This window comes from Pongo pygmaeus, chromosome 7 (assembly GCF_028885625.2).
Source record: "Pongo pygmaeus isolate AG05252 chromosome 7, NHGRI_mPonPyg2-v2.0_pri, whole genome shotgun sequence".
Taxonomy (NCBI): domain Eukaryota; kingdom Metazoa; phylum Chordata; class Mammalia; order Primates; family Hominidae; genus Pongo; species Pongo pygmaeus.
In genome coordinates, this window is record NC_072380.2 from 112,957,497 (window position 1) to 112,974,362 (window position 16,866).

The 16,866-nt window shown below is 38.3% G+C and overlaps 1 protein-coding gene across 4 annotated transcripts in view; it reads right to left on the reverse strand.

Moving 5' to 3' along the window:
* Nucleotides 1-1,035: 1,035 nt before the first annotated feature.
* Nucleotides 1,036-16,866, reverse strand: part of ANKRD46 (ankyrin repeat domain 46) — a 46,818-nt gene continuing 30,987 nt past the window's right edge. For all 4 annotated transcript variants that reach the window (XM_054498905.2, XM_054498907.2, XM_054498906.2 and 1 more), the window contains exons 2-5: nt 13,429-13,530; nt 9,754-10,091; nt 8,082-8,240; nt 1,036-3,035 (exon numbers count right to left, since the gene is read on the reverse strand). In XM_054498905.2, coding sequence (XP_054354880.1) covers nt 2,819-3,035; nt 8,082-8,240; nt 9,754-10,064 — 687 coding nt within the window. In that variant the 5' untranslated portion in view covers nt 10,065-10,091; nt 13,429-13,530 and the 3' untranslated portion in view covers nt 1,036-2,818. The remainder of the gene's footprint in view (nt 3,036-8,081; nt 8,241-9,753; nt 10,092-13,428; nt 13,531-16,866) is intronic.

The window sequence follows — 16,866 nt, forward strand, 5'->3', positions numbered from 1 at the left end:
CGCCGCTGATCGGAAGCCTGCATGCTCCACAGGTGAGGGGGCTCCACACTGCCAGCCTGTATAGTTCGTTCATGAAGCTACAGGTGCACTGTGGAAGGAGGACCAAGCACAGCTCACACCTGCAGCTTGTTGCGGGGGATGCATAAAAGGCAAAGAGCTATTCAATCTGAAAAGAAAAAATATAGCTACAGGTATAAAAGTAATGCTATAAGTATTTGTGTACAAAGAACTCTACAGGATGCTCTGTGGACAGATGGGGTTATAAAAATAGACGAAGTCCCTGCTCTCATGAAGCTTACAATTAAACAAGTTAGAAAGAAAATCATGTTTACAGACAAACGGATCAAGGAATGCAAAATACAAGTAATAAAACTGAGTGTGGTAAGTGGTGGGGAAAGGAGGGGTTGGGAAGGAGGCAGTCAAGTATGGTTAACTATGGAAGACTTTCTGAGAAGCCAGGGTTGGAGTTTGAATATTAAAGCTTCTATCACTGGGAAGATGTGTAAAAAAGGAAAAAAAGTAAGTATATAGGACCACGAGTGGAAAATTTAGTAACGTCCTGCTGAAATGGTATCAGGCGAGGTTCTGGATAAACATGGTTCCATTTCCAGATTCATGAAAGACAGCGGGACAGGAGGAAAGAGCAAGCATAATTGGGGCTGGAGCCTCAATCTGGAATCCCTCTTCCACCAGGTCCTACCTGTTTGACCTTGGACAAGTTACTTAGCCTTCCCTGTGTCCATTTTCTTGTCTTATAAACTGGTGACATGTAGTGCTCAAGGGGTCGTAGCGTAAAACTTGCATAATTGGGAGGGGCTTAATTGTGGTAGTTATTATCATCACCCTTAAATCTACGAGCAAGTCACTCAAATTAGTTTCACAGTATTTATAAGGCAAACATATTTGAAACTCAATATACCTAATACATTAGGTTTGAAAAAAAGCTGTGTTTTAAAAAGCAGCTAATTGCAATCCATTACAAAATCTCCAAATTAAAACTATAATACACTAAAAAAAGAAAAAGACAAATTGTGATTAAGGGATATATAAATACATTTATTGGTGGTATTCCTGAATGATGAATGCAGAGAACAGAATACAAAGAAATCAGCACATAAAAGGAACCATTAATCTTTAAAAATGCTATATACTTACATTTTGACCAATTTTGCATATTTGTTTAGATTTACAAACAAATGTAAAGCTAATTCCAAAGTTTTCTTCTGAATGTACTTCAAATTTGAATTGTAGTGTTCTCCATTCTAAAGTCAGCTGTTTTTTGCTGTATTTACACCAACTATGATTTACTTTGTTTGTATCTAACCTAAAAGCAAGACTCTGCAAGCTGATCCTGAAGCAGCCAGTTACTCAGGAATTTTACAACAGCTATTAAAGAGAGGATAAAGCCACATGAAAGAGCAAGCCTCAATACTAGATACATAGATACAAGAGAAAATACCAAGAAGCAAAAAGAATCACAGAAATACCAATTCTATTCTAAAGCATAATTTCTAATTCTAGCAGCAATTCAATTAGCAATAGCTTAGGTGCCTTTATTCCAAAAACAAAACCATTAGTTCTTTCACTACAATTTCCTGACTTTACCCAATGAATAATTATCAAGCCTTCATATTCTTTTTTAATAACTCAAGAACATAATTCATACATTACAGAATCGTTAACAAAAGAGGCCTTCAAACATACTGCTGAAAGCTGCAATATAGTTTGAGGGCCAGATTTCAATTTACATAATATTACCATTCAAAAAGAGTTTATGACACCCAGTATGATACTGTTCAGCACTGTTAACTCAGAAATGCTCCATCCATTCTTGCCATCAGAGAATTACAGATATGGATGGGATTGTTAAAAGTCTAACAGGGCCTCTAAATAGGATTGCACATGAAATAATTATGAACTATGATAAAACTGTGACAACACAGCTAGCTTATAGAACTGAGTTTTTCACTATAATAGCACTACAGAATTATGACAGTTAAATATCAGAATTATTTTTCCCTGCTAACTATTCAGTAGAAAAAGGATTTTCTGACTGTAATTCTGATGAACTGTTATCTCTGATGACTAGGATACTAGGGAAAGTTGGAAAGTGAACAAAATGAACTCATTTATTTTTCACAGATATTAACAAGCAAAGCAGTTTACAAAAAGATCAAAAATTATCCTAAAAACAAACAAATATAAGATCAAATCAATCATCTTTGAACAAAATATAGCTCATTTTCAAAAGTTTTGTTTGGTTTGTGACTAGACTTAAAAATACTAAAATAAGCTGAATAGATGCTAACAATACTAATTTGCACACAAGATTTGAAAAAAGTACTTCAAGTTTTATCTCTTATCCCTAGAGAAAGTAAATAAAAAGTGGCTCTTGCAAAAATAAATGAAAACAAAACAACCAACAAAAACTAATCATATAAGATACTGTTTTTCTTTTTGAATACTTCAATTGGTCCTATATTAGGATAAGGTTTTGATAGCAAGGACTTCCTAGCTTCTTCCTTTATCTTCCATTCTCTAGTCACTTCTGTGTTTTTATCAAACAAGGCTACATGTAGGTTTTCCTACAAAGTCAAGTTGAGTCAGAGGTAGCGTTAGGATGCAATATACTTGATCATAGTATGTAGTTAGTTCAAATGAACACATGGTTATCTAAAAGGATTACAATAATTAAAAATGCAAAAAGAAACATGTACCGCCCTCACTGCTTTGCACTAAGAAAAATTCTGAGAAACTGAGAACAAACATTGGAAGCCAGGAAACAGGCAATTAATTGCCTCATCTTCCATGAGCTCCTTTAATGCACCAGTTCAGGCTGGTTTTCCACGAAGGGTAGCACCCCACTCACATAATAGGCAATGCCAAGAGACAGCAAAGCAATGACGAAGATCAAGAGCAATACTCTCCAGAAGCCCAGATCCTCCACAAACTCCTGCCATGTGGTTCGGAAGCTGGAAAGGACTCCTTCACCTTGCTGCAGGTTGGGATTGAGGAGTGAATGGCTTTCCATGGCACTGTGGAAGAAGAAAGAGCAAAAAGGGCATTAAAAAAACACAGCAATTCTAAAAATATAAAACCACAGGGCTACTATTTAGAAAAGACCAAATATACACACACATATATATATATACTCTTACATGCTTACATATCTGAACAATATATCCTAAACTGTAAATTGCTAAATGGTAATGAGTATGTTTCTCTTGGTTTATAATTTAGTAAAGTCAAGTTAGAAATTCTATTAAAATGGTCCTGGCTGGGCGTGGTAGCTCATGCCTGTAATCCCAGCACTTTTGGAGGCCAAGGAGGGAGGATCACTTGAGCCCAGGAGTCTGGGACCAGCCTGGGTAACACAGTGAGACCCCATCTCTATTTTTTTTAAGGTGTCCTGAGCAGAAGTCTTGAAATAGGTTATGAGTTGTTTCCATCAAGATATTAAACCACAACACATTCTTGTTATGTTAAATTTAGAAGATTCAAAGTGCAGACTCATAATTTAAGAATGTGTTAATACGAATAAGCAGACATGCAGGTGATGACACCTGAAGAGGACAGTCATCTACAAGTCAAGCAGAGAGGCCTTAGAAGAAACCAACTTTGTGACACCTTGATCTCAGACTTCTAGGCCCTAGAACTGAGAAAGTAAATGTCTGTTGGGGGCAGGGGGGAAGATGAGTAAATCTAAAAAGTCACTTATACAGTGTGTGTGAATCTTAAAGTTAAAAGGGAATTTTTATTAATTTAGTTCAATAATCTGACCAATGAAGGAATTCCTTCAATTGTAATTCTCTAATAATGGAAGGTTACTCCTCAGCCTGTTGTACATGTGGACTCATCTAGTCATCAGAAATTCTTTTTCTTTTTTTTTTTTGAGACAGAATCTCACTCTGCTGCCCAGACTGGAATACAGTGATGCGATCTCAGCTCACTGAAACCTCCACCTCCCCAGTTCAAGCAATCCTCCTGCCTCAGCCCCCCAAGTAGCTGGGACTACAGGTGCACGCCACCACGGCTGGCTAATTTTTGTATTTTTGGTAGAGACAGGGTTTCACCATGTTGCCCAGGCTGGTCTTGAACTCCTGAGCTTAGGTGATCCACCTGCCTTGACCTCCCAAAGTGCTGGGATTACAGGCATGAGCCACCACAGCTGGCCTAGTCATTAGGAATTCTTAATAGTTTCTTCCTACTGGTTTTAGTTCTATCTTGTACAATAAGACAGAATATGCTCATTTCTCTTCTGCATAAAGTCTAGTCTAGTTGAAAATAAGGTAGTGCAAATACCATAAAAACACTGATTCTGGTTTTCAGAACTTTATCAATGAGAAATACGACTACCACACAGAGAAACTGCATCTGACTTTGGTACTTGGAAGCACTAAGGGAAGAGCACTCATGGTTATATCACAACATACAGGCCCAATAAGAGGGTATCATTTAGATTAAAGCCACGATGACCATGATCATAGGAATCAACTATCTACTGGTTATCAAAGTTCATTACTATCCTTCCTAACTCCCATAAAACAATCTCTTAGAGTCTCATTCACTATGAACTATGAGTAAACATGCAAAACTGGCATTTTTTAACCTACAACTTTATTTTACTTCTTGATACCATCAAACAAAAGTCCTTCAGCCTTTACCAACATTAGAGGTCTTCTCTGATCATGGGAAACTGACTTCCTAATGGGTCAGTCTGCTTAACACCCAAACTTTTTTTTTTTTAATAATTAAAACATGTTTATTCTCTGAATAAGAGAGGACGTTTTCAGTGGGAATCTACAACACCACAGTAATTTTGGAAAACCTGAGAGCAAGTTTAAAAATAAGATTAGAACTTTGAGAAGGCCTAAAAGAGTAAAACCACAAATAGATAACGAAGTTCTGCAGAGGCTTAGTTTGACCTATGTAAAATTTATTGATTATGAGTTGACATGCCCTTATACATGTTAGGTATAAAATGAAAATTCCATGAGCATTCTCACTGCTCTTCAGAGCTCATGAAGCTCTGCCAATCAGGATATTCTATAAAGACTTTATCCAATGAAATGCTTTCTACTGTCCAGGGAATATCTGATTCTAACATAATGGGGTGTGTGTATAACCTTTTTTTAAAAACCTGATATCTGCACTGTCTTTGGGGGGTGTGTTTGCATATATCTTTTTTAAAAAAAGTGATAGCTATACTGTTTTTGTTATCCCATACCTACAAAGTAAAAAGGAATTAAACAGAGTTATATGAAGGAGTGGGGAAATATTTTTCATTAACTTGATTTATAGTCCCTTATAAGGCCTGTAGAAGTTGTGCTGTCTTGGGGGAATCCTAAGAGAAATGGAAAATATTATAGTAAATACATTTAAAACCCTGCTTTATCTTCTGCTCTAGAAAAGGCCGTTACACAATTATGCCATAATGCCATGTGTTAGCCACTCTTTAAACTTTTTGTCTACTTTTTATTGAGATATAATTCACATCCCATAACATTTACCTTTTGAAACTGTACAATTCAGTGGCTTTTCATATATTCCCCAAATTGTACAACCATTTCTTCTAATTCCAGTACACTTTCAGCACCTCTATAAGAAACTCTGTACCTATTAGCAGTCACTCCCACTGCCCCTTCTCCCAGCTTCTAGTCTACTTTCTCATCTACTTTCTGTCTCTCTGGATTTGCTTATTCTGGACATTTCACATAAACAGAATCATGTAATATGTGGCCTTTTGTGCCTGGCTTCTCCAATGTAGCATGTTTTCAAAATTTATCCATGCTGTAGCATGTATCAGTACAATATAATAATATTAGTAATATTCCATTGGATGAACAGATGATGTTTATTCCTTCATCAGCTGATGGATATCTGGGTGGTATCAATGTTTTGGCTATTATGAATAATGCTGCTATGAACATTCATATATAAGTTTTTGTGTGGACATATGTTTCAATTTTCTTTGGTATATTCCTAGAAGTGGCACTGCTGGTCAGATGGTAACTCTATGTGTAGCTTTTTGAAGGACTGCCAGACTTTTCCAAAGAAGCTGCTCTACTTTCCAGTCCCATCAGCAGTGTATGAGGGTTCCAATTTCTCCACATCCTCCAGAGCACTTGTTACTATCTATCTTTTTAATTGCAGCTATCCTAGTGGGTGTGAAGTGGCATTTCACTATGGTCCTCATTTGCATTTTCCTAATGACATTACCTTTCAACTTTCTGATTTAAGCTTCAACCACTGAATTTCTACCATGACACTGAGGGGTAGGAGTAAGATAGGAAAACTAGGTAATAAAAGTGTTAATAACTCAATTTTTGAAAAACGAGCTTTATACAGTGTTACAATTAATACAAACTCTCATGCTGCAGTGAAATGGCAGGTATGTGAAGGAAGCAGGAGTACCTCCACTGCTCATCCAATGGAATATTATTTTGTACTAATCACTTCTTAGTAAGTAATCACAACTGAGGCAAACTAATACTAAAAGTATATTTCTAATAAAAAGGTGCCAAGAAACTGGCTATTAACAAAATAAAGGTCCTAAAAATATACCAAAAAAAGCCACATTCTTGGTTGTTTTTCATGGTAAAGAAGCTTAAAGTACTTAATGTTATTTCCTAAAAAGATAAAAATAAATTTCAAGTTATCTTAGAGGAAAAAATCTTTAACAAATAATAGTTAACTCAATGTTGTTAAAGTGCTTATGCCATTCTGTCAATCCAAAGTACACAGGAGAGAAAAAAAAAAGGGCTTGCAAATACAACTCTGACTTCTTGTTTATCTGTTTGTCAGCTTTCAGTGATCACTCAAGAGGAGTATGCACTGTTCCAGAAGTAAAGATCTTGGATTTCTTTAGGACTGTATTCAATGCTTGAAAGTATCTAAACAAAATAGACCTAAGCCTGAGAGTGGAATTAATGGTCCTCAAAGAGCACATCAACTGGCACATGAGAGGAGGAAAGCAAAAATGGGTACAAAGGAATCAAATGAAGGGTAAGCTATGAAAAATAGAGAGGATTTCATTTAGAACTCACAGAAACAATGATCCCAATGGTCTAAGTGGATTATGTGATTCTAAATCCAAGTCCTAGTCCATCAGCTACTAGGTAAACAGCTGATGTGGGCCCTTGCTTATTCTATTTACAACCTACCGAGAATGCTGGGAAGAGGCTATGGAAGCTCAGCATCCTTTTTCCTTCACGTGTATAATCTGGAAGGCTGAAACTGCATGGTGGTCAACCAGATAATATGCTACTAGAACTAAGTCTGGCCTATTAACTTTACCTGTTGAGCCCAGTGACGTCAGGAGAAAAGACGGTGTGCCGCCTTTTTGGAGCTCCATGAACTGCGTTCTCCATTGCTTCTAGATGAGAAATGATGAGCTATTCAAGACCCTGTCAGTTACCACATCTTAGCTTCAATTACTTACAGGAGTCCAAATTTCATTAGCTCCAACTCATATGAAAGTCACTTTCACTTTCACATTACTGAACTATGCATGTGTTAAATACTATCTTGCTTTCCCTCTCCTGTTTTCTTGTTTCTCAGCACACCACTTCCCTACTGTTGAAACTACCTTTCGGTCTTTTCTAAAATTGCCCAAGTTCTTGGCTTTACTTATACTTCTCTTTTTTTTGAAATTCCATTCTTTTTGTGACCTGTACTTAAAATCCTCAAGCTCCAGCTTCCTTCCCTCAGATTCATTTGTTACTATTTTTCCTTTGCACTGTCAATACAGCAGGTGGCTAACAGAACATTACGTGCACATGACATGTAGTACTTTCTGTTAATAGCTTCTCAATTGTAATCTGCAGCCATAAGGTCCTATATAAAGTTCAAGTTGCACTTAAAAGCAAATGAATATTAAAGTTCACAAAGTTAACCATAAATCCACATACTTAAAGTGACTTTCCCCTTAAAAAATTATATTATCTTGCTGGGCGTGGCTGCATGTGCCTATAGTCCCAGCTAGTCAGGAGGCTGAGGCAGGAGGAATGCTTGAGCCCAGGAGTTCAAGTCCAGCATGAGTAATACAGTGAGAAAAAAAAAAAAAGTTGTATCTCCAGTACCTTTCACTCTCAGCTGTCTGCATGGTCTCCAGTTTTGAGTGGGTTCCTCTGTTAAATCCTTTCACCTCCTGTTCTTCCAAAGATTCCAGCAATCGGATGACATCTTTATTTACTCCTCTGCGCTTTGCCAGAACTAAAGGGGTAGCACCTTGATGATTGCTAAAAAAAAAGTTTACAAAAATAAAGAAGCCATCATAGCAGTTATACTACATTGTCAGTTCCATTTTTAGTACCCATTTGTATAAATCTCAGTGAAGAAAGAATGGGCCCAATTAGGACCTACCCTAGGGCCATGGGGAACTAAAGGAGTATTTGGCTCACTGCGACTCTTCCACTATGAGCCTTGACCATCAGGCTGCAATCAGACCATGACTGATGGGATTTCTGCACAGTTCATCACAGAGCCCGTTATCCTTTACCCAAACACGTCCCCCACCTCCAGCCCCCATCCTCACACTGAATGTCTGCTCAACAGCAGATTGTGGTGGAAGTTACAGCCTTGTGCCTCTTTTTTTTTTCTGAATTGTACTATAGAAAGTGTTTATGAAGAATAAACAAATCACCAGGGGGAAAAAAAGGGTGGGTCCAATTTAACTCAAAAGTAAAACCCAGAGCTGAGCCAAACATCCAGTGTAGCTGAATTTTGAATTAACCCTTGTTTTTTTTCTTTTTTTTTTTTTTTTACTTCCAGGGAAAAGAAAAGAGAGAACATATAGTCAAAAAAGTGGATAAATCTAGTTCTAGACTCATTCTTATTTGATATTTACATTTTATGAGACAAGTACTTCTTTTTTAAAAGTCTAAGAAAAAAACGTCAAATAAGCTGCTTCGGTTCACGCAGCTATTTAGCGCTAATAATAGGTTAGAATCCCAATCACATTAAATCCTGCAGTCAATTCCTACCCCATTTTGTCCTGCAGAACAAAAGCATTTACTGTCTTATTCAGATTTAGGGGCATTATGGCATCAATAAATTAGGGCAGCGTGTAACTGTAATTTAAAGGTCAAGCTCAGTTTTACAGGTGACTTGACATCGTTCCCACTCAAAAAGCAGAGTATCACTAAAACAAACAAAAAGCCCCATGACTTCCTCAAATTGTTCAGACTAAAAAGGATCCTGGACTCCAGGGAGATTACGAAGCTCACATGGTGCGTTACATGACAGAAGGCACACAAGCATTACAGTCAGCGGAACTAGGTTCAAATTCCAGCTCTGTCTCTTATAAGCTGTGACCTTTTCAAATCCTCTATAAACTGTGTGAACTTTGTCCAATCCTTTTTTGTCTTCACTATCTAATCTGTAAAATGAAAACACCTATTGTGAGAGCTCTTCATTCTGAGGACTAAATGAGCTAACAAGTAAACACAGCCTAGCTCATAGATTTTCAACAAATGTTCTTTTCTTCTTCTTCCCTTGTTGTAACACTACATAATTAATTAGTAGCAGAAACTACCCACTATTTTCATAGAAAAAAATATGCTGCTTTAGCAAAAATCTAGAAGTCAGCCCCTCATTCCCTCACTTGCCTAACGATTACACTGTCTTCAATGCTTTCTGAACTTATTTCAACTGATTAATGAGGAAACAAAATCAACAGACCCAAGATAAGACTATCAGTTGAGAGATTAATGGGAAGAAATGACTAGACTTCTAAAACCACAGAGAACTTACCAAATATCAATTTTGAGTCCATTGGAAACCAAAAATTGGATAGTATCCACGTGGCCACAGAGGTGAAGAGCTGTGTTTCCTTGATAATCTGTGGCCAGAAGATCGGCACCGAATTTATGCAGTAACTGGCAGATGTCGACATTCCCTCGAGCTGCTGCAAGGTGAAGCCCTGTTCTGCCCCTGCTGTCACGAATATTTGGGTCAAAGCCACTTTCCAAAAGCCGCTTAGAATAATTAAAGTCCCCATCAATACAGGCTTGTAGCAAGGGCACGTTAGTCTGAGAAGAATCATTTACAAAAACATACGACATTGTTCTGATGTGGCGGATGGAACACGCCTGTAATGAAATAGGTGAGTGAGATTCCATGAAGACAAATGAAATCAAGACAAAGGAGTCATTTAGAAAAGAACTATTTCTCATCCTTTTTGGCCTCCTGCCTCTAATAAATAAATTACTTTAACAAACAGAAACAACAACAAAGTTATCAATTATATTTTATTTTCCATTAAAACATTTTATTTTCTTCACATCTGCTGGAATAAAATTCCAATTCAATTACCGTAAAGCTCTATTTTGCTTTTCACCATGTAAAAAGATTAAGAGATTTTAAAAGTTAAGCAAGATATAATAGCTTAGATTTAAGTATTACATTGTCAGAACACATAGATAACATGGTGTTTAAACATCAAAGAACTACCCATATATAAATGCTACTGCTGGTAGACATTCTTATTTAATACAAACTAATTCTCTTTGATATATTTGCTTCTTCTTGTATTTGAGATATTCTACATGGTAACTAAAACCACTTGCATGAAAAGAACTTATACTCAACAAAGACCTGTAGAGTGTTACGTTCATAGCACAATTTTTTTTTTTTTGAGATGGTGTCTCGCTCTATTGCCCAAGCTGGAGTGCAGTGGCCTGGTCTTGGCTCACTGCAACCTCCATCTCCCGAGTTCAAGCGATTCTCCTGCCTCAGCCTCCCAAGTAGCTGGAATTACAGGCGTCTGCCACCATGCCCAGCTAATTTTTTGTATTTTTACTAGAGACGGGGTTTCACCATCTTGGCCAGGCTGGTCTTGAACTCCTGATCTCATGATCCGCCCGCCTTGGCCTTGCAAAAAGTGCGTGAGCCACCACGCCTGGCCTATAGCACAAATTTTAAGAGAAAGGCTAAGGAAAGTAACAAACTGAATTTAAAAATCAGAGCATGAAATCAATTCAGATTATGCTTCTTTTTACACGACTGCTCTTATTCTGCTGTGCTCTGTGGTTATCTCAATATGTGACTGTGCCAAATTCCCACTGTCCAAAGACTGAGAGATGAGGGAAAAAAGAGTAGGGCTGTCTGGGAATACCAAGTCAGGACAAAGCAGCAATCCCAACTAGGTCTGATGTGAATTTCATCTCTTGGACTCATCCAGCTCACCAGTTTGCCCACATCTCTTTCACGGATGTTTCCCGGCCCCACTGGTGCACCTGAACTCAGGTGAGAGTTCAGCACCTGCCTGGTGCACCCGAACTCTCAGAACATTCTGCTATACCAAACTGCATACAACTAGGTCTCTCTCTCTTCCCCTAGGTTCATTTAAGAAAGAGTTAAAGCCTGTCAAAAGAAACTTCGCTAGGAAATTGATGAGAAAACAAACAAGAAAACAGAAAGGTAGAGACCCATGCTTTTCTAGAGATGCCTTTCTTATTCTTCGGTTACAAAAGCTTAGTCACAGATGGACTTGGCTTATACAGCTGATCAGGTAAAGTCTCTTTCTGAAACACTGATGGAACTGGACGCTAGACCCATCTATTCTTGTGCCTAACCTCAGGGGGATTCAGGGAAGCCTGGTTGCTGAGTTTGGTGAGATTGCTGCCCCTATTCCTTTCAGCTTGGCTTCTCAGCAGAGCCATTGTCCCAAAATCTGGGGCTGCCTTACACAAGGGCTCTGCTGCTACCATCGGCTCTCTGTGGAAAGAGTGGGCATTAACATACACTGAGACTTGTTCTGAGCCAGGTACCAACTAGGAGCTTTTAATGAATTTAATTTAATCTTCCTAACAACTCCACAGTAAGGTTTTTTTATACCTGAATTTCAGTGAGGAGCCACTGAAGGATTTTTTTGTTTTAAATTGAGACAGGTTCTTGCTCTGTCACCCAGGCTGGAGTGCGGTGGTACAATCATGGCTCACTGCAGCCTCAAACTCCTGGGTTCAAGCAATCCTCCCACATCAGCCTCCTAAATAGCTGGGACTACTATTTCAATGAGTCCAGCCCATTGAAGAATTTTAAGTCAATGAAATGGCACAGTCTTATTAATCTTTCAGAAAGATGACTCGGATGGCAATATGGAGGCGTTGGATTGTAGAGACAAAGACTGGAGGCAGGGAGATCAATCATTAGGTCATTGCAGCTATCTAGGCAAGAAATGAAAACCTGACCTAAGGCAGTGGCAGGCAAAAGGGGACACACTGGAGAGGAACAGAGAAGACAGAATTAGCACAACTTAATGACTCACTGGATATGAAATGAAGGGTGAAAAGGGTCTGTTAAGAATAATTTCAAATAAGAAAAAAAGTTTATGATTAAAAACTACAGAGATTAAAATCAAAATAAACTTCAGATTATGATACATATGATGACTTTTAAAAAATCTGGCTGGACACAGTGGCTCACACCTGTAATCCCAGCACTTTGGAAGGCCAAAATGGGAGGATAGCTTGAAGCCCAGGAGTTCGAAACTAGCCTGGGCAACATAGCTAGAGACCTTGTCTCTATAAAATATTTTAAAATTAGCCAGGCATGGTGGCGCGCACCTTTCGTCCCACCTGTTCGGGACGCTGAGGTGAGAGGATCACTTGAGCCCGGGAGGTCGAGGTTGCGATGAGCTGTGATTGAGCCACAGCACTCCAGCCTGGGCATCAGAGTGAGGCCTGCCTCAAAAAAAAAACAAACCAAACCAAACCAAACCAACAAACAGAAAAACTCAATGAGAAGAATTTACTCAATAAAATAGTCAAGAATTCTTTTGTGAGGGTAATCTAAATATTTTCCCTTACAGCAAGGGTGTCCAACATTTTGGCTTCCCTGGGTCACACTGGAAGAAGAATTGTCTTGGGCTACACATAAAATACATAATGATAGCTGATAAGTTTTAAAAAATCGCAAAAAAATCTCAGAATGTTTTTTAAAAGTTTATGAATTTGTGTTGGGCTACATTCAAAGCTGTTCTGGGCTGCAGGTTGGACAAGCTTGCACAGTATTGAATCATAAAAATGGAAAAGCTATCATAAACCTTTTAAAAAATGAAATGCCACATATCAAGTGCTTTTCACATGGTAATATGTTTTGGTTAAATTTTTAAGAATAGATAATTTTTAAAATCTACTTGGTGTTTTTGATTCAAACACAGTAAGAATTCTTGTGGCTTGCAGACTAGGATTCTTCTGAATGTTGGCTCAGCAAGAAATAGAAGTCTCTGTGTCTATTTTTCAGGTGAGAACAAGTTTGTATTTTGTCAGTTTCTCTGTGTCCCTGAGCAACCGCTAAACTTAATCCCACATTTAATAAGCCCAATGATAGTTATTTTTCATCTTGATCACAGAACTGAATCTGTCCTAAAGCAGTTCACTGAAGGTTTCACATCTTGTGAGGAAGTCCACAGTAGTAAATACTCACGTAAGCCTTAAGATTAGATCTTTCGTTCAGTGGTCTCTCAGCAGTTTCTCTGAATTCTCAAGAAGGTTCAACAAAAATATTCCGTAATGTGCTGGCAAGGATCTACAGTAAATAGAAAATTCAGTTATAATAGAAGTGTGATGAGAAAAAGAACTCACTGTTCTATTAAATACAGACGGGTTACTGAGCCTGAAGAAATTCTCTAGAAAATCTGTAGGTGAGGCATCAACTTGTGAGGCCAGAAAAATACCTGACGAGTAACAAAGTAGTGAAAAAGAAGCAAAGAAGGGCTTAATAGAAGCTGCTCTGTGGCCCACAAACAAGAAAGCAAGACAGAAAGATAAAAGAATAAGAACCAAATTATGTGCCATCAGTAAAGAACAAATTGGGCTCTGAAAATTCACCCTCAGTCATTACTTGGAATTCAGAATGCATATTTTTCATATTATAAATGGAGGCTAGATCCCAGATTAGTCCACAAAAGCATTTTTATAAATAAAATACTATTCATAATGGGAAAAAATAAGTTTAAAAAACCAATACTTATATTTAAACCAAACAGGATACATTTAAGAAAAAGTATTTCTAATCTACCTTGAATGCTGGTACTTAAATCTCTTTAAATCTGTTCCCTTCCCTGTCTTTTCAGTGTGAAAGAAAACCTGGCCCAAATCTATCTGTAATCGTCTTTACATAGCCTGACCCTGCTCCCCCGCCCAGGCTGCACTTCTCTGCACCGAGAGAGACTACAAGAGCACCCTGTCTGCCCACTCAGCTCTTCTCTGGAGGGACCGTGGAAGCAGGGTCATAGGCAGGCAGTAAGGACCACAAAAACAGCAATATTAGTTCATGAAACAAACATTCACTGTGTGCCTGAAATGTGCCAGATACCATGCTATCAAGTCCAAATCCCAAATTCCTGGTCAGGGTGAAATACAGGTTAACTTTTTACTGGTCATCCTTGTTCATTGTTATCAAATCCCTGTGAACAAATTTATATAGGGAAATAATTAATGGTATTTTACAAAGCTCCATTTACAATATGTAAGTCAGATTGTATCATAAAGGCTATCAGTGCTAGGCTGGAACTGATGACAATAGCTGACAAACTATGTGAGGACCAGTCCCACACGAGGGTCAGTAAATATCACGAAGACATGATAACACACAAAACATCTACGCTCCTCGTTTCCTACTTCTTTTGTGATACCACAGTATCAATTTAGACGAACTTCATGTCACGGAGCCACTTACCTTGATTTCCTCAAACAAATATTATGTATTCACCCAAAGCCTAATATTTTTCCTCTCTTGTCCTGACCTCTAGAGCTGAGTCTTTAACGACTAGAGCCTGTCTCTAATGTATGATTTGGCTTTAATTTTCAATGTTAATTAAAATGGTGCAAGTGGGTTATTCTGGATGTGGTAGAGCTCACATTATGGAAAAAGAAAAAATTTTGTTTTTCATCTAGAGATGGAATTATAGTTCATATGGTTATGCCCCCAAATAATCCTAATGTTCTCTTAAATCCACAAGAAAGACAATGCTTCTGCAATTTTCTTTTCTTTTTTTTTTTTTTTTTTTTGAGACAGAGTCTCACTCTGTCGCTGGTGCCAGAGTGCAGTGGTGCAATCTTGACTCACCTGCAGAGGACTCCCATGTTCAAGGAATTATCCTGCCTCAGCCTCCCCAGTAGCTGGGACTACAGGCATGTGCCACCATGCCTGGGTAATTTTTGTATTTTTAGTAGAGATGAGGTTTCACCATGTTGGCTAGGCAGGTCTTGAACTCCTGACCTCAGGTGATCCACCCACCTTGGCCTCCCAAAGTGCTGGGATTACAGGTGTGAGCCACCGCACCCAGCCTGCCATTTTCTTTGGATATTACAACGCTCCATAAGAAAATACACCTGAACAAATTACAGATTTGTATGATTTCATATTAATATTATACAAATTCATTAGACCAAATTACCAGAAACCTGCCAAGAAAACTTCCAAGACCTCAATTAGACCTTACTCACTAGACTCTGTTGATAGCTTCCCTAAGAAGTCATAAAGTGAATACAAATCAGAGCACATATTTAATGATTGTCCAATGGGTGAAGAGGACTAAAGACTTTTTTAAATTAAACTTTTTGAGATAATTATAAATTCATATGCAGTTGTAAGAAATAACACAGAGTGATCCTGTGCACCCTTTACCCAGTTTCCTCCAATGGTAACATCTTGCAAAACTATAGTACAACATCACAACCAGGATACTGACATTGATATAGTCAAGATACAGAACATTTCCATCACCATGAAAAATCTCTCATATGTTGCCCTTTTTAGCTATTCCTGCTTCCCTCCCATGCCAGTCTCTCCTTAACACCTAGAAAACACTACCTAGTCTTCCATTTCTTTAATTCTATAATTTCAAGAATGTTGTATAAATGGAGCCATACAGCACATACAGGAACCTTTTGGGATTGGTCTTCTCACTCAGTATAATTCTCTGGAGATTCAACCAGGGTAGCTGTGTGTATCCATAGTTTGTCCCTTTTTTACTGCTGAGTAGTATTCCGTGGCATGGGTGTACCACAATATAACAGTTCATCTACTGAAGGACATCTGGTGTCTCCAGTTTCTGGCCATTGTTAAAGCTTCTACAAACATTTGTTTGTATGTGACTATAAATCTTCATTTCTCTGGGATAAATGGTCAGGAGAGCAACTAGTGAGTCGTATGAAGACCTGAAGATGGTGACTAAAAGACTGTTGGGCATGAAGGTGTCTATTTCCCCCATTCAAGAATAATGTAAGGTCATCTTTGGAGTCATGTGTCTCGGTGTCAGGTTATTTATGGAAGAACCGGTAGGACCAAGCATTTGCAAGGGCACAGGTGGATGTACTGGCATTTACCAAAGGGAGTGTTTAATAAGAACGATTCTTCAAACAGAATTACAGGCACTAATAAAAGTGTGAATAATGAACCAGTAATCTTTCAAGATTCACTGAGGACTGAGTCTGTGCCCCTGTGAATGGATGTGAAACCTAAGTAAACATAATGAAGCCTGCTTGGAGAGGTGGGAAAAGTAGCGGGGAGAGATATGTGATAGTCTGACTCTCCTGAAAAGCACTACTCTTAGGAGTGTACCATAGAGAGACAATTTTCTTGTCAGATGCTGTTAAAAGAACTTGATTACTCCACCCGGAATGTATATGGAGCTGGACTGCCTGGGTTTGAACCCCAGCTCAGCTACTTACTAGCTGTATGACTTAGCACTCAAAAATAAGCTATTATCCTTTTCAGGCTAGGCACAGCTCTGGGGAGACAGTCCTCAGCCGTACGGAAGAAAGCTTGCGTACAGCACTGATCCTCTGGTAATAGAGCAGCTTCTGATAATGGGGTGACATCTAGTGGGCAGTAAAGACCTCCAGGAAAGAAAAATAA